This window comes from Sander lucioperca, chromosome 1, assembly GCF_008315115.2.
Source record: "Sander lucioperca isolate FBNREF2018 chromosome 1, SLUC_FBN_1.2, whole genome shotgun sequence".
Taxonomy (NCBI): domain Eukaryota; kingdom Metazoa; phylum Chordata; class Actinopteri; order Perciformes; family Percidae; genus Sander; species Sander lucioperca.
In genome coordinates, this window is record NC_050173.1 from 23,985,354 (window position 1) to 24,010,599 (window position 25,246).

General features: G+C 39.6%; 1 protein-coding gene across 6 annotated transcripts in view; it reads left to right on the forward strand.

Annotated features, from left to right (window-relative positions):
- The window catches only part of si:dkey-237h12.3 (teneurin-3), a 159,170-nt gene that overhangs the window by 61,794 nt on the left and 72,130 nt on the right, over positions 1-25,246 (forward strand). For all 6 annotated transcript variants that reach the window (XM_031303728.2, XM_036000996.1, XM_036001001.1 and 3 more), the window contains 2 exons: positions 11,690-11,915; positions 20,479-20,717. In XM_031303728.2, the coding sequence (XP_031159588.1) occupies positions 11,690-11,915; positions 20,479-20,717 (465 nt within the window). The remainder of the gene's footprint in view (positions 1-11,689; positions 11,916-20,478; positions 20,718-25,246) is intronic.

Genomic DNA, 25,246 nt, shown 5'->3' on the forward strand with positions numbered 1-25,246 from the left:
AAGAGTAATGCAACAGTGGGGTATCAATTCATAGCCTTGGCCTCAGGAAAGCTCTTTGGAAAGCAGAGGGATTTTCTGCCTGTGTGCGTAACTCCAGCTCTGGAACCAGAGATTGCAAGAAATGTTGGCTTAGAGAACTGTATGTAGCAATGCTTGGAGGAGTCGGTTAGGAGGAGATATAGAGGCACCAACATGTATTGTTTGTTCATTGTAGTTGTATATAAGAGACTTGCAATACTAAATGATGAATCTGGAACTAATGTGTACAGTATAAGGTACTTCACCATGTATTTATCAGCTGTAAGACATTCTGCTTGTTTTGCAATATAACATGGTGTCTATGCTGACCTTTGAATCAGTTTATAAAGTGTTAAGTAAGTAGTCAGTTTATCTGTATATCTTATTGTCTTTGGAGGTAAATGCTACAGTGATATTTTAAAACGAGATTTATTTCAGACCTGAAACGATAAGTTGATTACAGTAACAGCTTAGTCAATCAAAAGAAAATCAATTAATCACCTAATAAAAAAAAAAAAAGATCGGCAATCCATTAATCGTTTGAGTAATTTGTTCAGGCAAAAAATTCTAAACATTCACTGGTTCCAGCTGCTGCTTTCCATTGTCTCAACTTAATATGTAGGGGGTTTTGACTGTTAATAGATCAATCAATGATCAATATATATATATATATATATATATATATATATATATATATATATATATATTAGGGCTGTCAGCGTTAACGCGTTGAGCTACCACCTACGAGCTAAGCATAGTAGTACAGTTAACGTGATGCTACCTGCTAGCATGCTACCCACTCAGGCAAAGCATTATTTTGGAGAGTGCTACTTTCCGACCTGTGGATGAAACCAAATCCCCAAAAAAATGACTACTCTGACTACTACTAGCTCTTGCGAAACGGGTGGCAACTAACTGCAGACCTGTCAGCATCGTAGAGGACTCGGGTCTTAAAGACCTACTACGTTTGGCATGTTCTGACCTGTCTCGTTGCCGTCGAGGGGGACAGTAGTTTTCACGGATACACAGCCTGTACGACACGGAGAAAGCAGCCCAACTGGAACTGCTGCAAAGTGCTGCAAACGCTGTCTCATTAACCGGTGATCACTGGACGTCAGTGAGTAATCAACATTATTTAGGAGTTACTGCACACTATATTGACTAGTAAGGATAGGGATTTTTAGTTTTTTAGTTAGGTACTTGGAGGAATTGTGCAATAATGAATGTTTACAGTAAATAAATAATTACAAATCTTAAAATCAAGTTCATAAAGTAACTTTCTTTGCATTCATTTGATTCCCAATCAAGATACACTGGTAAAAATTGCTTTCGATTTCAAAAAAAAATTATCGTTTGACAGCCCTAATATATATATATATATATATACACACACTCACGAAAGGATTATTAGGAACACCCTACTAATACCGTGTTTGACCCTGTTTCGTCTTCAGAACTGCCTTAATTCTTCGTGGCATTGATTCAACAAGGTGCTGGAAGCATTCTTTAGAAATGTTGGCCCATATTGATAGAATAGCATCTTGCAGTTGATGGAAATTTGTGGGATGCACATCCAGGGCACGAAGCTCCCGTTCCACCACATCCCAAAGATGTTCTATTGGGTTGAGATCTGGTGACTGTGGCGGCATTTTAGTACAGTGAACTCATTGCCATGTTCAAGAAACCAATTTGAAATGATTCGAGCTTTGTAACATGGTGCATTATCCTGCTGGAAGTAGCCATCAGAGGATGGGTACATGGTGGTCATAAAGGGATGGACATGGTCAGAACAATGCTCAGGTAGGCTGTGGCATTTAAACGATGCCCAATTGGTACTAAGGGAACTTAAGTGTGCCAAGAAAACATCCTCCACACCAGTACACCACCACCACCAGCCTACCCAGTGGTAACCAGGCATGACGGATCCATGTTCTCATTCTGTTTACGCCAAATTCTGACTCTACCATCTGAGTGTCTCAATAGAAATAGAGACTCATCAGACCAGGCAACATTTTTACAGTCTTCAACTGTCCAATTTTGATGAGCTTGTGCAAATTGTAGCTTAATTTTCCTATTTTTAGTGGAGATGAGTGGTACCCGGTGGGGTCTTCTGCTGGTGTAGCCCATCCGCCTCAAAGTTGTTCGTGTTGTGGCTTCACAAATGCTTTGCTGCATACCTCGGTTGTAACGAGTGGTTATTTGAGTCAAAGTTGATCTTCTATCAGCTGGAATCAGTCGGCCCATTCTCCTCTGACCTCTAGGATCAACACGGCATTTTCGCCCCCCAGGACTGCAGCATGCTGGATGTTTTTACCTTTTTCAGACCATTCTTTGTAAACCCTAGAAATGGTTGTGTGTGAAAATCCCAGTAACTGTGCAGATTTTGAAATACTCAGACCAGCCCGTCTGGCACCAACAACCATGCCACGCTCAAAATTGCTTAGATCACCTTTCTTTCCCATTCTGACATTACGTTTGGAGTTCAGGAGATTGTCTAGACCTGAACGACATCCGTAAATGCATTGAAGCAGCTGCCATGTGATTGGTTGATTAGATAATTGCATTAACGAGAATCGTACAGGTGTTCCTAATAATCCTTTAGGTGAGTGTGTGTATATATATATATATATATATATATATATATATATATATATATATATATATATATATAGAGCAATTATGCCTACCGTTCTGCTGGTAGACAAATCTGTCTCATGATCACCTTGTTGAATTTTTATCAGTCAACTTCACAGTTTTCTTTATACCAAACCAACAGATCTACACCAATGTTTAATTTCAATTCAGCATCTTTTCAATGTTATTGAATTTTCTTTCCTTTTTAAGGCATTGTGTTTGTTTGTGATCAAACAATATTATTGTCTGAGTCTCCCTTGACAGTATGTAGAGTTTTAATCATAATAGGGCCTTGTGGGTATTAACGGTTAGATAATAGATAAGTCCGCTGAAACTTCATTTCCTTGTGCAAAAGCAGAGTATGAAAACATCAACTTCTGTAGAATATTATATAGGTTTATGCTATTTGTTTATCCAATGTGGTGTGACAGATATACACTGTATAAATCTCCTTCTCCTCAAATGGTCTCACAATGGAGATGAAAAGTAGTCATCTGTGCAAGTGGAGTGCATCCAGTTGAGAACAATATGCCAACAATTAATCAGGAATAGATAGGCTTTCCCATTTATAGATTGGTACTATCTCCTTTGTTTCCCAAAAACTGAGCGATTTGCACAGGAAATGCAATTATAGCAGCCATTGGAAAAGACTGCTATACACCCATGAGTGGTTTGTTTTTTTACTGCAACCATTTTCTCAAGTGATTGGGGAAGCGAGCTGTAAATGAATGGGGAGGCACATGAATAGTTCTCCCGAGAACACATGTCACATTTTTATGACCTCTGAGATGATGTAGGCAACATTTCTTGCACAATTACTAATTCAAATCTATATTGCTTTAGTCAGAGAAGTGAGTCACAGTTCAGAAAAACTGAATAACAGTGTTTTGTTGTTGTTTTAGTCACTGCAGTTGGAAACAAATAGCTGTAAATCTTTTAATGTTCAACAGTATCCCTGAGGGGGACGGAACCACCCAAACCAAGGTTTCATGTTGGTTCCATCCATGAATGAAGGCCAGTTCAGTACAAACACGCACAGAAGAAAGATTGAAAATGGCAGCTGCTTTTTGCAAGAACGCCAAAACAACCTTTCAAAACAGATTCACAACAAAGTGCTGAGCAGAGACACATTTGGATGAGGGCATGTCTCTCCAGTGTCTCCATATCCTATGTCCTTGTTGGTGATTTGTTTATATATTATACAGTTTTGGGACATTGTAGCCTACTGCTTTTTTTCCTGGATCAAAAAGGATGATGCGGTGACAGGAAGTAGCAGGTTGCTGCTGTTGTTGCGATTGTAACATCACTTCAAAGCTGCAAACAAACAGGCAATAATTTGTTGCCAACATGAGTGGTGCAATGGGGACTGCAGGCTGCAGGCGGTTCTTATCGATTGGAAACCCCTTATAATCTCTAGAAAAACAATAGGGTTCCACAGCCTTGCTGTGTGAAACGCATAGCTTTGCTACCGCGGTTCCTACAGCCTCGGGCTTGGAACCCTAATAATAATCTTTGCGATTACAATAAGGTTCCACACCCCTGCTGTGTGAACCGCGTAACTTTGCTAACGCGGTTCCCCCAGCCACTGGCTTGGATCCCTAATAACTTCTGAGACGCACCGCTTCTGAGACGCTCCCAGTGTGGTATAGCGGAGGACAGAACAAAACCGGAATGCAGCCGCAACGCAGCAAAGACGTGCCCAGTGGAAAATGGGGATGAGAAATGTAACTGGTGTACTATTTGTAATGTGAAAGGGGTCACTTGTAGTGATTAACCCACAGAGAGTTGTCACCTGTCGCTGCAGTTCTCCTGAACTCTACTGAGCTTCTTAGATCTTTCAGCTCATTGTTTTGGTTTTGCAGGCCGTCTCTGTACAATTGTCGTTCATTCTTATCAAATTTTTTCAGATGCACAAAGCTGTTTTCATTTAAAAACTCCTGTTAAACCCACTTGTTGTCATTATGTATTCAAGAACATAATAAAAGACACTTTTAAATGGGAAAAATCTACTTTGAACAATGACAATTAATATACTAATTGCATGTTTAAAATCACTAATTGCTGAGCATTATAGAAAATGAACTTTTTGTGACTGGTTGGTGAAGGTAATGGCTGTGTTCAACACAAAACAAGTATTAATGTGTTTCAGTAAAGTGGGGACTGGCACACTTCACTGTGGACTGTGCCAGTTTTAAGAAAATACAGATTATATTGTCAGTACTGAACTGTAGAAACCAAGCTGCCTGTGCCGAAATTAGAAAAAGTAGCATTGTACCTAAGTGTGAACAGAATATCTCTGGACAAACAAGCAAGCCAAAGCTGTCCATACATGAATAAATACAACAAAGTGTTTTGTCAGCAGGCTAATTGTCAAAGCAGCTTTTGAGAAGGAGTGTAATTGCTATGTAATCGGAGAGCTGTCAGAAAGAACTGCTAAGCAGTCATCATCTGTATGATGATCTGCCATCTGTAGCAATGTCTGAGAGAGAGAGAGAGAGAGAGAGAGAGAGAGAGAACTAACAGTGTGATGTGAATCTGCTTCTATTCACAGTGCATCTTCAGTGGGTTCAACTTTCAAAGTGTATTTATATACAAATTGTACATTTTAGATGAATGGCAGTCTAGGATTTTCATCAAGTGTGAGTTGACGAATGCCCACTATATGACTGGGTAGGAGCACATTATGTATGTGTAAATGGATTGATGTGTTTTTCTATAATGCAATGATTATGTAATCCTTGAAATATTGGTTACATCCTGGTTCCCCTGCAGAGAAAAAGCTTAAAAGAAATGTCTGTCTTTGATCAGATAGAAAGTCAGGAGAAGAGTGGGCAAGGCTGTGAGAGCAATGAAGGTACTCTGGCAGGAAATATGATGGAATTCACCCAGCTTCTTTTTTTTTCTTCTCAAAACCCCAAGCCACTGAAAATTGCCAACTCTCCTTGCAGAGTAAATCCCCAAAACTCACCAAGGGCAAGGTTGTTCAAATGGTCCTGAATTCCATCCCACCGTCAGGGCTTCCCAATGAGAAGCTGCTGTCTCTTTTTCTACCAAAGAATATTGCCATACCTTCAACCAGCATCCAGACCTGTGCTGGTGAATACAAAGCCAGGCGTTGATGAGAATTAATTTATTGATTTGACATATATAAACATCCTACTGGTCTAAATGGCATGTTTTATCGTGGAATTCATCCATTATTCATTTCTATAAAATCAAACAGGGATTTTACTAGAGGTCTGTCTTTTAGTTTTACTATCTTTTCTGAAATTCAAACATCGCAGAGCGGAGGTGTTGTATTTCTTAATATAATTATGAATATTTTTCTGTAAAAATGAAAACCATAAGTTGTAATAGAAAAGCTATGGCCTCTATGAGTTCTGTGATCTTTTTGATTGAATACTTGTGATGCACACATACTGCAATTTTTCTATTGGTGAAGGGCAAGCCAGTTGAAGCAAATGCCCTTTCAATTCCATTAGCAGTTGAATCAGTTTCCTAATGGAGAGTAAAATGGCACAATACATTTTGCATTACTTACACAATGAATATGAAAAGGCTTTCACCAAGCTTGCCAAGCTTAGTGAGTGCAAAACGGCTTTTAATTGTGTCCCGACTCAGTGTTGGAACATTATGTGCAGCACTCAAGGCTTGTCAATGCTTTCATCAAAAAAAGATGTTTTCAAAGGAGAGGACATCATAGAATCCTAATAGGCCTAAACATCCGAGTATCAATAAGTGGAATCAAAAAGTTCAAGAATAATGTGGTGAAATGTGAACTCAGTTTGCAGACAACGATAGCCTCTGACACATTTATTTAAAATGGACTGAATCATGGACAAGCCCAAGCCATTTTTTGTGTGTACTGTATCATGAAAAACAGTTTTCTATGGACAGTTTTCCTGCTTGTGGATATTTTTGGTTAACAAATACAGCCTGATGCTCTTGCAGAGACTCTGTGTAATTAGTGAATGTTAAGACAACAAACCTCTTAGAACAGAGTATTAAGAGCAACTAAAACAAAGACCTACTCCAGGAGGTGTTTCTGTATAAATACCAATGCTTCATAAAACATTGTTTGATAGATATTGCAAGCACCATTAAGAAGGAAATGAATCCATAATTTCAGCGCTGGCATGCGGTATTAATCACAAAGGTCCTTTTAAAACATACTGCTGATGGAGATGATGACAAACTGACGTTGAGGAATTATGCAAAGGAGGCATCCGTCTTGATCTGATTTCAAAGCAAAACCCATAAACCACACAGCTGTTACATCGGCCTTCTCAGTCCCTGAGCTGGCACTTTAAAGGCCAGTTTACTGTAATTCCCTGTTTGTCCTAATGGAAGACAATACCAAGCTTTCTTAAAACTCATTGGTTAGTGATTTTATTCTTTTTAAACCACGCAATCCAACATATGCGAGGCAGTGGATAATCTAATTCAAAGTGCTACAGTTCCAAAAGCCCATATTTTTTGCTTGGTTTGCCCCCGTGGCTTTCAAACCTCCACCACTCTGCCAGTAAAGCACGCAGGGAAGGCACACTGAACCACTGCACTGCTGGTGCTACATTTTGCTCACTGAGTTACACAGAATCACATTGAGGTTATCACTCTGACATACTGACACCTACTGTGTGCAGGGAAATTGAGTACATAAGGAAACACATCATCATGTCATATATTCGGAAGGGGTCCATACTGTTAAATAATGATCAGCATACAGTCCAGACTTACAGTATTTGAACTGAAACTTTGAGTTGTATATGAAACGAAGCGTACAATTTAAATAATTCTATTATAATAATTCAGACTTGTGAATTCAACACTGACTTGATTAGTTGTTGCACAGAGAATCTGTAAACAAGTCTCCTTTTTAAAAAAGCAACTATTTGATCATTTGATTTTAACCTCACACAAAGATTAGCGAGAACATCTTCTAACTGAGAAAAATGTTTGCATAATTAATCACTCAAAATCCAAAAGGAGTCAATTTTCAGATCTAAATATTTGAAAGACCATTACTTGGTGTTCAGTAATAACTCCCAGGTTTAAGTGACCACTGTAGTTACCCCTCAGACTTTTATATGTCCTCATATATTAAGAGGAGCGTGGGTGTATTTGTTGAACCAAAAGGTGAGTGAGAAGCTATTTTAGATTAGCTCTCACAGCTGTTCTCTCAGCTTCTTCTTTGGTATGATACGGCGGATCTAGTCCAATTGCTAAACTTTGGCATATTTTTATTGCATTTACATAATTGCTCTTTGTCATTTAAAAATATGAAAACATCAGCTTTTTAAGGCTGTTACCTTGCATGGTCAAAGAGGGACAATCCCCTGATTGTAGCAAAGCAGCCTTGTTGCTGTGTGCAAAGCACTGCACCTTTAAGCTTCTGAGGATAAAGGCGAAAATATTTCTTTAGATTTGTTTTTCTCACTTTTTTATAGACCAACTGTACATTCTCTGTGTTAAAACATTGTATTCTCACACTTGTATTTTAGTAGTTTAGACTTTTGTTTTGCTTCTTTAGCTTACCTCAAAACCAAAACTGAATCGCTTTTCACTTCATCGTTTTAAGGCTAACTCAAACGCAGCATTTCAAGTGGAAGACCTTATTTAAACCCAAAAGCTTTGTGTGTTTTTGGCAAACTATGCCCACAGTAGGTTTAATTCAGTTCATGGGGTTTTATGTTCCCTTCGTTCATTGTGGGATTATGCAGTCAGATCTGCTGCATGTCAAATCCTACGCCTTTCAAGGTTTTTGGGAATATGTGTTTTGTGTTATGCTCAGCATGTGCTTTCACCTAAAACCAGACGCGTAACTATCGGTAAGCAGGGTAAGCGGTGCAGGAAAAAAAGCAGATGAGACAACACGATGACCTAAATTGAGGACAGCTCAGTGACATATATGTTCATATTTGATTAATTCAATACATTATTATTTTTTGTCTTAAATCCACCATCCATTTTCATATTATACCAACATTTGCAGCATCCTGAGCCTTTTTGGTAAGGTTCCTAGGAAAGCTCAGCCCAGAGTAATTAATTAATAGTAATAATTATTATTCTCCCCCCCAAAACAAGTTTCCTTTTTATTTTTAAAGAACTTTTTTTGCAACTTTCACTGTCTTCTGCAACGTCATTGCAACAAACATCCAAAAGACATTGCAACTTTTATCGCGATTTTTTTTTACAAAAGCTCTTGTGAAATCAGGCATTTTGGGCCGCAACAATCTCAAAAAAAGGCTGCGAAATCCTGGAGGGACTGCCCTTGTGTGTTTTTTCATGTGTTATGGTGCGCATTCACCAGTGTTTTTTTGTTGTGGTGGTGCGCGTAGGCTACTCCTGATTTTGTCAGTCATCTCATCTCTTTTATGCTGTGTCGCTATGATCCTATCCTGTCCTATTGATGGTAGCCTACTTGTGGACATTGCGCCGTCATCACGTGCTGTAGTAGGGGGGCCTGCCTTGATAATCCTGCATAGGGGCCGGTGTTGGCTTGTTACGTCACTGCCTAAAACACGGTTCATTTTCTTGTTACAGTTTAGGAATGCCTTTTAACACATTGATTCATCCGAAATTGATTGACCATAAAGTCGTTATAGTGAGAATGTTTGGATTTGTTGAAAACTCATCTCTGTGCTTGCTGTGTCGGCACTATTCCCATCAGCTGGAATGCACCTGCATCGCATATATTTTTATGTTTGAAGTTACTGTACATTACGCTGCATTTTCAAACTCTCAGTACAAGCTGTGCAGCTGAAGGACAGCCAGCAAACTTAACAAGGGCAATCAAGGTGTTGATTTGCACTATATGCCAATAGATCGATACGTAGGCATGAAGATAAATTGACTGACTGTGTCATATGTGGGTGTGCTAATCAGATCATTTTGTACAGGAGAACGAAGACAGATGATTTTATGTATTTTCAAAAACTTTTTTTTTATTATTGTGTAATCAAGAGGATGCTGCAGTTATTTCAACTAAAATCTCATGATTTGATTACTTGAAGTGGACATTTAGCCTTCTTTTGATCATTTTGAGGTTATAAAGAAAATGTACTGCTAAATAAAATTCAATTCTACCCATGAACATCCCACTTACCTCCAACATCCCACTGACCTCCATGTTAGATCATCCTCTGTTTTTCAGAGCTCATCTGATTGTCCCCTTTCCTTCATCATCATCATCATCCCCCTCTTCCCCTCCATTGACATTGTACCGTTGCACTAGTGTGTGCTGATTATATGAAAAATGCTTTTGCAGAAAGTCAAGTGGAGATTGTGGCTACTGCAGGCTCATAAGGTTGAAAAAAGGCCCAGAGGTGAAGTAAAACCAGCTAGTGTTGGTTGATAATCCAAATTTCTATTAGCCTACTTAGCACTTCTAATGGGGCTCACAGTCTAGCCCAGGAGATGATTGGGATGTCTTGTATTCATTATTACTAAATCATGGCGGCCTTATATTTTTAAAATGCCAATACCGCAGTTGATCACTTGTAATTCATGTGATAGGAATCAGAATTGACTTTGAACAAGGTGAAGTGGGGTGATGAGGGGATCATATTTGATTGGGTTTGATCAAAGTCTAATCAGGAATTAATTAATCTTAGATTGGCCTTCTGCACAGGCGCTGTGCACTCTTGTCACTCCTGATTCTGATCCACACTATTCATCTTTAATCATTCGTCTATCGGTCGGTAATCTCGCTATTTGTCTGTCAGTCAGTTTATATCTATACAGATATAACAGATGTCCTAAAATTGAATTCTACTATAAAAAATAAATAAATCCATGCAAGTAATCAGTCACAAAAATGATTGGTACAACCTTCCCCTGCTACACTTTATTACAGCTGTCACTGTCTCTGCAATTAACTTGTGGAGAAGAGTTTTCACTCTCTGTAATCATTCGTGTTACAATTTCCATTACACTATATTTCTGATGCATCCTCCCTTTGAATATGAGAGAAATAATCGTACCAATAGCATGCACAGTAGCCTAAAGGTTTTTACCCCAAAGCAGTTGAAATGATTTCCTAGTTCTGAATGGCATACATGTTTCCTATTTGCACTTTGCAACCAAAAACAAAGCTCAGTTGGCTGCAATGAACAGCTTCTTTTATGCATAGGACACAGTCAGTGAAGAGTGGGAGCACATAGACTAGGACAAAAAACTGCATGGCCATTAAAGGCTCTTTTTCAAAAATAAAGACTAGTGCCCTCTCAATGAAGTTGTTCCCTCTCGCTAATAGCACAGAGCGGATTTTGATCCAGGGCTTTTAGTCCACAAGGTCTTTATGCATGGTTGAGAAAGCAAAGGTTAAATCATACACCAGAACTGACTTCCAGCGTTTGTATGCTCTGAATTTAACTCCTTAATGCTTTATAAAAAAATCATGCTGTCAATGCAAAAACAACAGCTCCTAAAAGACACGTCTCCCAGCTTTCTCAATCTTCTCCCAGCCTCTGTAAGGCAAGAAAGACGACACCCATTTGGGGCTCATTGGAGCAAATCAGAATTGTCAGCACTGTGGGTTTTTACCTTTTAAACAGGGAAGATGGATAGATAATCACCACATGCCATTCTGGGGGCCAATTACACAGCTTTGTGTGAAATTGGAAAACCTGTTCTCTCAGAGCTCTAATGGATGTTCTGGTCATTAGTTATTTGAGAGTCTTCTCTGGCTGTAATCAAACGTGAAACATTGCGTTAAGCGCCCATAAAAGAACAGCTGCCTCTCTAAGTGACCTTCTGTTTAAGAGAACCCAACTGTCAGCCGTGTGTCGTTTTGCGACAATTATTATGTGTGTCGCCATAAAAGCAGCTCTTATTTCCCTTCTTTTTGCAGTGGTTGCATCTCATTTTAATGTCTTGCTCTTGGTTGTATTTACTTTTCAGGGTCTGTTAGGTGGCTGCATGCTGTCATATCTTACATACTAGGCAGATGCATAGTCTTATCCATCTGCTGTCTTTTAGTAACCCAGTCTCTTGACTCTATACATGCTGATGTTCCTTTCCCTCTGCTTTCCTCCAGGTGACCATCTATCTAGTCAACAAGGCCCACCTCCTCTCCCACCAGCCCCTCCCCCACATAAGCAGCATCCGTCCATCACGTCCCTGAGCCGCAGCTCACTGGCCAATCAGAGGAGCCCAAGCCCGCTGCCCACAGCCGGCCTGGCGGCCGACTTGCAGAGTACGGCGGAATGCGTCCAGCTGCAGGACAGCTGGGTCCTGGGCAGCAATGTGGCCCTGGAGAGCAGGTAAGTGACCCACAATGACCTACAACAGAGCTGGGAAATTTAGCTCCAGGTATTATTATGAAGCCATTTTCACTGACTCAGAAAACAAAATGATGTGAAATAAATGAGAAGGGGCCAAGTTGCCATAACGGTAACTATAACTATATTTTAATCATTTAATTTGATAGCTAGTTTGCCTTATTTGTTACTTCTGGCCTGTCTGCTTAATCCACTGGCCTGTTTGATGAGTTTTTCAGATATTGGCCATTATTCTTAAACCCTCTTAAACCAGCTGTTTTTTTTTTGTTGACAAACATGCAGCTTCATATGAATGCTTGTGCTTTTGGCAGGATAAAGTTCAATGTTAGATACCGTGAACCTCATGTTAAACTCCAGCAGCATTTCTTGCTGTCTGCTGAAACGAAATGCTGGGAACTCATCATGTATGAGTCTACATCCTCCCCAAGACAACTGGCAATAACCGGTACTGTGGAACACACTGGGAATTGCCATTGACTAAATGGCGAGAAAAAAAATCAATTCAAGTAAACAATCATTATTAACACCTGATGATTTTATTAATGTTTTTAGTGCTATTCCTCCAAAAATAGGTTGATAATAAAATGTTAATTCACCCCAGGATTTTAAATATTTAAGTTTGGTTGATTTTAGACTACACCTCATCAGGATAAATTATCACGCCACAAATTGTGCGTGGCATAATGTGCTTCCCACTGAGTTTGCTAAACAGGATGCATTTTTCTACTCTGTTGAGAATAATGTTGTTAAGTGTTCATAGTCCTTTTGCTACACTCAGAAGCAGGGTGCATGATCAGAGAGAACTTATGTGAATTTCAGAGAGCTTGCCTGTTCAAATCAGAGAGCCTATAACTTAACGGCTTAAGTTTTGGAAAACATCAGTTACATCTCCCTTAATCAGTGAGCTCAAAATATCCTGGCTAATGAAGTGTGGTACATCGCGCTGTGACTCAGAAATGGCCTCGAGTAGATGATTGCATTCTAGCCTGATATTTCCCTGGCTAGGGGTAGCCTTTCTGAGGCTTAGATAAATGTAAACTTTGAATTTTGTCTGTGGAAGCATGGAGTAACAACCTCTTATGATCTGACTGAATCAATTGGGATGTGTAGTGACAGTTTCACTTGCTGGGGAAGATGCAGTGATTGAATACTAACCGCGCATTGACCTTGAGCTGTCTTTCTCGTATCGACAAAACAATATGTGCACACCTATCATCAGCTGAGGCATAAATCACTATCACCACAGTGGACTCTAAATCAAGTGCTTGTCAGTGGGTGGGAACTGAGAGCTGCTGCAAACCAACGGGGCCAAAAGGGAAGACCCAGTTCCCCACATAATTGCAGACGTCAAGAAAACTACTAGGTTGGGAAATGTAAACAGAAGCTTCAGAAAGTATTTATTAAGATGCCTACAGGGGTTTTTAGGATCTGGTACAGCACATATGCCAGTAGCCTCAGGTACCACAGGGATGTGAATCTCTTTTGAATCCTTAACATTGACATGGATTTTATTATGCCTTCGCATCAGCGAGATCCGTGTCTGTTTGTCCGTAAGCCCGTCTGTCCTATTCTCGTAAACGTGATATCTCAGCAACGCCTTGAGGCAATGTCTTCAAATCTGGCACAATGTCCACTTGGACTCAAAGATGAACTGATTAGATTTTGGTTAGTATCGCATTGACAGACCTTCCTCTACAGCACTGCGGAGGAAGGTCTGGCTGGTCCACACAACATTCCTGGATAGAAGAAAAATGTGCTCTGGTTTATTGGCATTTCTTTAAACCAATCACAATCGTCTTGGGTGGCACTAAACACCGGAGAGCAGCCACGGTGCCTCTGCAAAATAGCCTCGGGAAGGAACTTGTTTTGGTGTAACGTGCAATAAATTACGATGGCTGTCGAGTGTGTGATGAGAATTTTACTTGATTGTTGGTTCTAGCTCGGAGGATGTTTCCCGAATTGACCGGGGTTTAGAATGCCAACACAAAGAAAGCGGAAGATGATGGACATCCGGCCGAAAAATTAGCGACATCCAGCGGAACGTCCGGCGGCACCGGAACTATCTGTAAATGAAAACGTCGATATAGACTAGATTTTGGTGGACAAAGGTCAAAGTCATGTGACCTCACAAAACACATTTTTTGGCCACAACTCAAGAATTCCTACGCTAATTATGACATTTCCCACAAAATACTAATAGGATAAAATAAGTGATTTATTTTAATATCCAAAAGGTCAAAGGTCAACTTCACTGTGATATCATAATGTTCTGCACAAACACTTTTCTGTCCATGATTTAACCATTTAAGTCAGAATCCGAAGGGGAGCTTGTGACCATATTTCACTTCTAGTCGTATACTGAATTGGTCACACTAACCTTTGGTGCCCATGTTATTCTGTGCTCCTGTGTTGAAGATGTGTGTGAAGCCTGTACGTTTTGCCAAAAAATACACATAATACCTTTTTAATACTACATATATATTACTGTATATAAGTCTGGACAGACATGGATCTAAACTGCAACTTGACTGGTTGGTGGAGGAGTGCAACCACAAGGTGGTAATTCTAGTTGCTTATGCAACGCAGAATATGCCGTCACATCATATGCAGACAGTAAATTATTCTGTACAAGGCAGTTGATTAAAAAAAGTGTCAAATATGAATCACAATGTTATGATCTTGTTTAATATATTTCCTTCGACAGGACCTCCTGAAAAGAAAGCACTCATTTGACAGCATTAGCTACTGTTGCAGCAATTAGCATTAATGAATTATGTGTGTGTAACCTCCCATAAAAGTACTAGTGTTCAAAGCACACAAGTGTGCTAATTTGACTCAATACCAACTAGCTTTCACTGTGAATAGCTTTCAGTGTTCTTTTGAATGAGTGAAGGGCTGCACAAAGTAACAGCAACTGCAACTACTGCTCATTGTTATATGGTGAGTGAATAACGTCACTGATCTCATTGTGATCGTACTGTCAAAGCTCTGTTAGGACACCAAGTTACATTTTGGCTCATTTATTCTCGCAATTTAAAAAGATCAAACATATGCATTAGACAAATTAAGCCTTTTTTTACAGCATTGGAAAAATAAAAAGGGAAACAACGACAAACATTGAGTCTATACTTGTTCATTCCCAAGAACATGTATACGTTATAAAAAAATGAATCAGGTGAATTTCTGTTATCCGTTACCATGAGAAATCCAGGTTTTACACTTCAGATAATTCTGTGAAATGATTCTACTTCAGCTTTTGCCTGCTTTATTCTAAAGAAGACCACTCAATTTAAAGGGCTCAATTAGTGAACAACAGAGCAGTAATACTGGTTGCTGTTCGTTGCAGTTCTCAAGTGCAGAGGAGACATTCAGATCTTTAAAGTGTGTGGAGTACTTTTAATAAACCCCTCAGCTTCACTCAAATAGTTTTTGAGATATTTTCAATTAGAAATATTCCATTGAATTTCATTATGAAATAAATTGCCATCTCCCTCAAGAGACCGATGCACATAACGGTAATTATTCTTGAGCAGTACTTAATCCTTGGTTTAAAATAGAATATACCAGTATGGGTGAAATTCCTATGTTTTATACCTTTATGGTGAGAGCTATAAGCACTATAAGTGCTCCACTGAAAAGATACAGGTAGGCATCTGCTCTTACATATGTATGTCTTTTGGAGCCCACTTCAGCATTTTTTTTTCACTTAGGTTCAGCTAGAACAGTCAATTTGACATTTCTGCATCTTTTGAAGGCCTGCCCAGCCACATGCATTCATAGTTGCAGTTATAAATGTGCTGTCAATCCCCGTTTGATTCATATGTCAAGGGAGTCCTTTTGTGAAATGAAATTATGTCTCAGCTCTAAAATCATCATGTGGTATAGTGTCCCACAGACAGTACATTTTCCTGATGAAAAACGTGTTAGAATTGTTCTCTGGGGTGAAAAAGAATAGCAGAGGTAATCCGAGTAGGATTTGGTTTGTGTGTGTGTACGGTTGTTTGTGTGGGATGCACATGTAAATCATGAGTCAGACAGTCATGCTTCATATCAGAGGAGGGAAATTGAACTTTATTTGTAGACCAGCCACGGTGTCAGGATCACACCAGGACTGATTAGTAATGTGTAAGATACCAGCCAACTAGCCTTTTGGAATAGAAATAAGCTTGCAGTGATGGCTGGTTAACTGCCAAAGGGGATGGTGGTGTAGACAAAGTGGTAATCCTCAAGACATATTTTTTTCTTTTTCTCATGTGTTTTCCTTTTTATTTATTTTGCCAACATCTTCGGTGCCAAGCACACATATCTGTGGTGATTCCAGAGTTCTGCAATATTTTTCCTCTTATTTTAGGCTACTGTATAATCTACTGCTGATGCTGATGCTGCTGCTGGCAACATGAAGTGCATCTGGTCCAGATGATTTTTGCCAACAATGAACAGCGGATATAGTGAGGAGTCATAGTTCAACATATAAAAAAGTCATTATAAATTGCAAATTGAACCTGCAGTAGCTAAAATGTCACCACAATTGTCCCTTAAGATTGAGCCACAGAGTAGCTGTCTCGGGCCAAGAGTTAGATGAGAGATCTTAAATGTATGTACATAAGAGCTGAGCCCTTCTTATGCCAATCAAACTCATTAAATATAATAAAGTCCACGTGCAAACAATCCAAGCATTCGGAAGGAGCGACTCAAGATGGCACCACGCTGATCGCCGTGGGCAGGACGGCACAGAAAAGCTCGCCGGGACTGAAATAATATCACGTGGGTGCGGAGCTAGCTGTAACAGAATAGCACCTGCTAGCTGCCCCCCCTGTTGAGAGGGCAGGTGGTGTTCTGGGGGAGAGCGACAGCAGCGAGTGTGAAAACGAGCCGCCACGATGCCCGCCACATCTGTAGTCTTTTTTCGGCTACGGATTAAAGCAGCCTGATTATTCCAGCTCTCACCTTGAAATGCTAATGCTAACACAGAACAGTGGCTAATAGGCAGATTACATATTCTGAGGGCTTCAATTTGCATTGTTTCTAGTGTGCTCTCTCACCCTTCCAGCTGGAGCTTAGCTGCAGACAAATCCACCCACTCACTGTTTAGTCTTTTGTCTTCTGTGAGGATGTTTTCAAATGTCATCCTGATGACAAGAAATGTTGTGAGAGCAGAGGAGACCAGACTGGCTGCTGCTTTTGTGTTATAGGTTTCTCAATGGGACAGACAGGCGTGCACACAATCGCACTGCGATCACACTGACACACAGCTATTCATGCGCTCTCTTTCCCCCTCAGTCCCACACTCTTGATTGTCTCTTTTTCTTCTCTCTCTCTCTCTCTCTCTCTCTCTCTCTCTCTCTCTCTCTCTCTCTCTCTCTCTCTCTCTCTCTCTCCCTCTCTCAAAGCACACCACATTGCCATCACTTGGTTTGGCTGGATTAGCATAGTAATGTGCCATGTTGCATCACACTGGCTGTAATCAATTAGCCGGTCATCCAGTGTACAAAGCTGCAGACATTTACACTGGTCCGCTGTTGAAAAATATCAACGCCATAATTACATTAGGCGCTAGTGCAATAAACGTCCAGCACAGGAATTAGTCTCGGTGACGCTGATACACACATATTCTGACAGCTTTTAGTTTCACTCTACACTCGCTCGTACAAAGGAAAAGGGATATAAATGACTGAAATATAGCTGACTTTCTCGTTTTAAACCTCCCACAGCGTGCCATATGTTTCTGGTAATTATACGTGCATTCAGATTGTTCAATTACTAAATTGTGCAAATAAGCACATGTTATGCAATGTTATGATTTGTTTGCATATGTTTTAAAAAATAGTAATACAGTTTTCCATTATTTAGTTTAGTAGTTAGTAACATTATGCCCTCTGGTTATGTGCCCTAGCACTGTACTACATATGTGTCTTTGACTTTGGGCCCATCAGGACATCATGTACTCATATCTTTTCATAAATAAGAGTCCAGGTAGATTTGAGACATTTTACTTTACAGGCAAAACTGCAATTGGTAGTCACCTCCCTTTAAATAGAGTACATACACACACATGAACTCACACCATCACGTTCCTTTTCTGTCTACCTCATCAGATTGCATCCACTTACACTTAACTCCCCAGACAGTGGAGTCTATTTGCCTGTGTGTCTGACTACACGTCTGCTGCCTCCGACGTTGTGCAAGTTTTGACCTCAATTCATTCATACCCAACTGAAAATTGCAAAGTCTGCCGCAGCAATAGTACAGATTCTTCCAGATTGAAGAATCTGAACGTCTCCCAGGTTTGCACACGCCCTGAGCATTGTCATTCCAGCAGTGACACACTGTAACCTTTCAATGGAATCCCTGTCTTGACAGCACGTGTCAATCGGGGCATTAAGGAGCCAGTGGATCCAAATCTGACATTTGTTCTTTTAGTCAAGAATTGATCAGAGGAGGTTTTATCCCAGAGATATCCTCACAGGAGATAGGAAATAGTTGAAATATCAGCAGCAGGGCTGACATATGAGCAATGCATTATGGTGTAGGTAGGGTTTTTTCATGCATAGAGGAATTTTTGCGCCCCCCCCAAAGAGGTTTTAGCCAGCCCCAAAGGGAAATCTCCAGCACCAAAATGATAAGAATTGAGAATAAAAGTAGCAATTCAAATCCTCTCTAACTGTGTTTAAGAGCAAGTTATCAAACAACCGTTGAACAAGCAGAACATAAACTTCAATATGAGAGCTAATCTCAGTTTTATCTCCAGACTCAGGCTGTACCGGGCTCTCTTAAATATTAATATTATTTTTTTTAACCAGTTTTGTTTTGTTTCTTTATTTACTCAAGCATAATATACATGTTTGTTTATAAAATTGTCAGAAGGTCAATGCATAGATTTCTGTAAAATAAGGTAACACAGAGTAATTTACTGTACGCGGACCGATCATGCTTACTGCCATGCTAGTCCTCCATTCCCCCCAAAGGCCCATTCTGATCCAGGAAAAACCCTGTGTAGGTTTACGATGTGTCCTTTGTAAAACAAACCTGTTAAAAGGATTTAACAAATATCTGATAACTGACTTCCCTGAGCATGTTTTTGGACCGCTAAGAGTAGAAAGTCTTCAGAAACAACATTTAGTCCAACTAAAAGAATATTATAGTTAATAAAACTGTTTCAGGCATGTTGACCCACCGTTTCTATCAAACAATCAGGGAAACTGTGATTAGTAAGTGCCTCTACATGGATTTTGGGTTCTTAACTACTCAGCTTCAGGTTATTCCCCAATTAGCCGTTCTCAAGCTCTTTTAGTACAGATTCACTGTCAGGATTAAAAAAGCCTTGACAAAACTTACATGGAGACTTCACAGATGCCGCACAAATAATTGATGGGCAAATACTGCCTTATCAGTTTATTGGTGTATTCAAATTAGTGGTTACCATGGCAACCTTTCCTCCTGGAATCTATAGGACAGTTAAAACACTGTAAAACGAGAGATGGAAGAAAAGAGGACTGCTTACTCTGGCCCTTACTCTACGAAATGATATTGTAACACTTACCCCACTTAATTTACCCTATGTTGAGGATACGCTCAGGTACGCTCAGGTGTAATTTTATGTGTGAGTGTGAAGGAGAAATCCTGCAAAGCGAACCTCAACTGAATAATAAAGGTTGTTGTACAAAAACTTTATTACATTTTTTTAATATTAGTATTATTAATCAGCACGAGTCATGTTTTAAAATCAACTCCTAAAGTAATCTTGGTGAAGAATTTAAGACTTTAATTTAGAGCTCCATTAGAGACCTATTATTTGAAGAGTACTTCATCTACAAAGTAGGAAATATTGCTTGGCAATGTATTTTATTTATTTTTTAACCAAAAATGGACTTCTTAAGAATGAACTTCTACATTTCTGGATTGGAGGAACATGTGCAATGCATGGTCAATCTGTCCAATATCCCTGGCTGTCCCCATAAGCCTAGAGGCATTTTGGTATTAATCTCTAAGTAGCGGCAAGAGTGGCAACAAGTCTTAATTCATTTACTTAAGAGCTTTTCACGTGGGGTTTAAAAGTTAATAGGACGATCACTCCGTAGTGCATTTGATTAAACCCTCTTAATTACCCCAGGTATAATGGGCTATTAGCAAAGGCCCAGTTGTAAAAGGGCAAGTGGGAGATGATTGTTTTTATGAGGTACTTTTTGTTAACCTCTTCCAATGTCAGGATTAAACTGAATATTAGAATTTAACCCAGTTCCTCTTGCAGTGTGATACACATGGGAGTTACCAGTATTGTAGAGTATACTGTATTTTAGGGATTCTTTTTTCTATTTGGCTATTGGAATATAATTGGTTTGAGCTATTGAGGACAGATTGGGGACAGGACATGAACAAATTAGGGTCTTTTATCCAGCTGAAGAACATTTTGACAAAGATGGACACATGCAGTTGAAGATCTGGCATTTAACTTTTGGGATGCTGTTTTGAACCATCACTCATTTTACAGTTACTGTATTCATACAATACCATTTTTGCCTATTTCTTTTTTTTTTCTTCTCTACAGGCACTTTCTTTTTAAAACGGGCACAGGAACGACACCTTTCTTTGGCGCAGCAGCCCCTGGTTACACCATGGCAACGGGGACAGTTTACTCCACACCGGCGCGCCCTTTGCCCAGAAACAGCCTGTCGAGAGGGGCTTTCAAATTCAAGAAGTCCCCTAAACACTGCTCCTGGAAGTGCACCGCCCTGATCGCTGTGGGGATAGCTGTGGTCCTGTCCATCGTTCTCTGCTACTGCATAGGTAAGGATGAGTTTAGATGTTTGGCATACATTTTGAAATCTAGTTGCATCATATCATGCATAAGCAGAATTCACAGATAAGCTGTTTGCCAATCACGAAAAGCCAAATAACAACATTAGAAAACAGTGCATGACAGATTATGGGACGTTATTAAGATTATGATATTAATGAGAGCTACACATCAGCTAGTTTTGTCTCTTTTGAACACACACACACACACACACACACACACACACACACACACACATTTCCACAGTCAGACGTATAGTAAGTCACAAAAATTAGGATGTGAGACATGACTGCTTGAGACTTGACTCCCTGAAGTCTTGACATTTGAGACTGAAAAGCAAAAACATTTATAGACTTGACTTTGATGTGAGACTCTGTAACAATAAAAAGAAACAAGACGGCAAAAGTCATTTCTGGCATATTTAATTGTTAGACATTTTTATTGAAGGGACTTGGTTCTAACAAAGGAAAAAACACAATTAAAAATAGCTTCAAAAGGAAAATGTCAAAAGTATAAACAATGCCATTTTAATGATCAGCATTCAGACCTGAAAGTCTTTTCATCTTGACTTGCAATTTGTTTATAAAGACTCATTAGCTGATGACTTGGACTTGCTGTCAAGGAGTTAAAGCTTGACTTGGACCTACCCCAAAAGACTTTAAAGCTGCTCTGCTTATGTCTCTGTCTCAAGTACAGATGCATTCTTACTGTCTCGCTTTTACTACACGTTCTCCCCAACTAATATGTACGGTTGATGACACATTAGCATCATAACTTTAAGGCCATACTCCTACTGGCCTAAACTTGCAGTCTATGACAGCTCCATGGTAGCAATTTACAAACCCCAATTCCAATGAAGTTGGGACATTGTGTAAAACGTAAATAAAAACAATTGTAACAAAATTGTATGTCCCAACGTCATACAATGACTTGCAAATCATTGTATTGTACATCCCAACGTCATACAATGATTTGTAAATCATTGTATTCTGTTTTTATTTACATTTTTTCACAACATCTCAACTTCATTGGAATTGGGGTTTGTAAAAAAGTCCTTTTTTGTTCCTCCTTAAGTTGGTCCACTTAGGTTCAGTCCCTGATCAAGTTTCAAAGCAGTTCAGGATAGAATCTTATCTGGAAACTGCTCACATTACCAGATATTCTAGGCTGAACATCGGTACTGACTTAGGGCTTAGACCAGAACTATCCCCTTGATTCTCTGGAGGGGCAATTCAGGGAAAAATCTGCCTAAATATTCGAGCCTGAGGATATTTTTTCTAGGGGATGACAATTTGTGTTAACACTATTAGATGCCGGAAGTATGGAATTTTTACATCTTAACACTGTGCATTTGAAACAAATAGGCTATCTAACCAGACAAAATTATACACCAAGGCTTTGGCATGAATATTGCCACTGAATACTTATTGTCTGATGTGGAGGTGCAGCACAAGCTGTCATTCCGGTGCATGAAAACCAGCAGTTTGTGTGCCAGAAGCGACATTTCTTTCAGTTTCAGGGAGAGAAAACATGACTCCATTATCTGCGGTGGCATTAGACAATCTTTAGACATGTCATTCGGTCAAACGGAACAAATGATAGACAAGCTGCCTAGAGTGAATGTAGCCAGCATGCCTCTTAATCTGTATGAAGTTTGATCTCTGCCAGGAGTATTTCTATTTCACTGCCTTTTCCCTTTTGCAGAAATTGCAGATGTCCTGATATGATTCAGTAGCGTCTGTCTGACTAAGCTCTCAGTCAGATATGCAGACATGGCCCGAGTACAGTTTCCAACAAGACAGTTCTGTCTGTTTCCCATTGACATGGGGCTGTACATCATCCCCACACCTCTGATCCCCAGTTCACAGAATGTATGTCCTTAGGGGTTCCTGTTAAAACAGGCAGTTCAAATGGCCAGCACAGATGGCAACATCAAAATGAAACACAAGTTGAGGAGCTGAACTCTTTTACAAAGGAAACAGTCCTACACACTTTGTCTTTAAAAAAAGACCTTGGTCCACAAAGTCTTTGTTGTGCTAGAACCAGAACTTGCTTATTCTGTCAGAAGGAACAGGAAATGCTTTTATCTTGGCCAAGAACATAAACTAATGCTAATTCTCGTCCCCTCCTTGGGGCATTATTTCCTATAAGAAAGGCTTTTGGACGTTTTTTTTTACAGCATGTGTCAAAGCTGACTTCTTGCTAACCTTTAGAATCTTGACCACAGCAATAAACCCGTTACAGATTCATGTCTCCTCATGCACTCCCTTGTCATCCAAGCCCTTAATCTTTACACTGTGCCTCTCTCTCCCTGAGCGGATATATAAGTATTCATCCAGCTTGGAGGCAGGGGAAATGTGACACAGTTGTATAAGGAGAAATATGGGCTTGTTGGGAAGATCCTATAACCAGTGTTTTATTGGTGAATAGAAAGGGAAGCGCTCTCTTGGAGGAGAGATCGTAAATGTGCAATATCAATATTCACAATCCCTTTATTGACTTAACTGTTTTGTTACTTGTTGTCGTTCATGATCTTATATCATAAAATTAGTATGGATGTATACATATGTTTTATAACTAAGCTGCTCCACTGTGTGTAGGAATCAGTTGCTATTTTTATTTGCACTTGTGTCCGTGACGGATCTGCTCAGTTTGCACAGGGAAAATGAGCCGAAACAGTCATTTGTTCAGCTGTTGTCGCTAACAGTTTTAGCAGATTGAATTCATTCACAACATTTTCATCTCAACAATCACCGTCTTGTTTAATTGTAGACCTGTCGGATGTTTGGGAATTGTATTTGTGGCTTGATTCCAAAGTGTGTGACGGTGCTACAGCTCCTGTGTGTGTGTGTGTGTGTGTGTGTGTGTGTGTGTTTGTCTGCACGTGTGTGAAACAGCCCTCTGCCACTTGCCTAAGGTGTCTGAGAATGTTTCCACCACTTCCTCTCTCTTTCATCCACCGCCAATTCACCTGCCAGGTGCAATGACTTAAATAGATACAATGTGCACTCGTGCTTTAATACTTTTCCACTGTCAGCTCACATAGTCCCATTAGTACAAAGACAAACTCACAGACAAATACAGGCACACCTGCATCTGTTACATGTTAAAATAGGACTGTGTTTGAAGTTCACTGTACCATGTTATTCTTTTTTTTTTGGTCCTGTAGCTCAGGTTAAGACTATTATGCCTCATGATATTTTTGAAACAGATAGTTTAGGTAAGATGTTTTTGTTTTTTTATTGAATGAATTTGAAAAACAGCATGTCACAAAACTTTATACTGGCTGACTGACAACAGGAGGTCCTGTAATTCAAATGAGGCAAACCTGCTGAGGTGAGGCTTTCCAGTTCCTATTCTGCGAACTGGCCTGATTGGAAGGATTTCAGTAATTGTTCAGATACAGGAGGAGGCCAATCAGGAACGAGTCCAGCTTTGATGCTCTGATTGGATGCAGAAACAGCATGTGGATTCTTGGAAATTGAACTGCTCAAACAAAACCAAAAGCGAGCAATGTCCTCACTGAGCATGGCTGATCGAAATGTTTATAAGAAAATACATGTATTAGTTAAATGTGTCTTTAAATAAAGCATGGATTTTTTTGAGTTATCAGTTGCTTTGTAAAAGTGCATCTTGCAGATTTTTTGAAAGAAACTAATTCCCTGGAACCTTGTACCAGAGAAAAATGTATTTATCAGAAAAGAAGAAAATCAATCTGGGGTTATTCAAATGATTTGAAGTTGAAGGCTGGTTTATTAAAGTGATGGCTCTCATAAAATTGTTGACATGGTGGGCACTTTTGGTTTTAACAAGGCCGTGTCAGTCACCAGACGAGAGTAGATGATACAGATAGCTCCACTCATCGTGTTGAGTACTGTGTTGGAAGGCTTCAAAAACTAATATAATACTAATAAAAAATTCAAGAAATCCCACAGAGACTAACGGAAGTAGACAGGGAATAGTTTGAATTGCCATAGGACCAGGAAGACAAACCTTGTCTTGGTCAATCTTGTGTTTAAGATTTTGTCATTCCATTTGAGGTTGTTGGCGATACTATCCCAGAGAACATCTTAGCCAGGCTCTGAGCTGTGCGGCTTATTTCGAGGAGTCCCTCAGGGATGATTCTGGGGAGATGTGCAGGCAGGTTCCAGCATGAAACAATGTTTATCTTAATTTTGAGGCTGTTGAGCTCCAAGTTGTTGTTGGCACACTGTGACTCCAGATGGGCCACTCTCTATGGCAAATGGACTAAGTATTCTTGGTGACGATGGCCATCCAAATGGCGTCCTCTGTATAGTTTAACAGGAAACACGTTTTACACATTTATGTTTTTAATGCCTTGGGTTGCTTAGCTGAATAACTAATAATAATAATAATAATAATAATCAATTGTTTATTTTTCATACAAAGAATAGCATAATCAGTGCTGTATTTTCCAGGTAACAACACCACCAAGAATCATATGCACAAGATAGGGACTCTGCTGTGAGAGCAGCCCGCAGGATTATCTGGAGCTCAT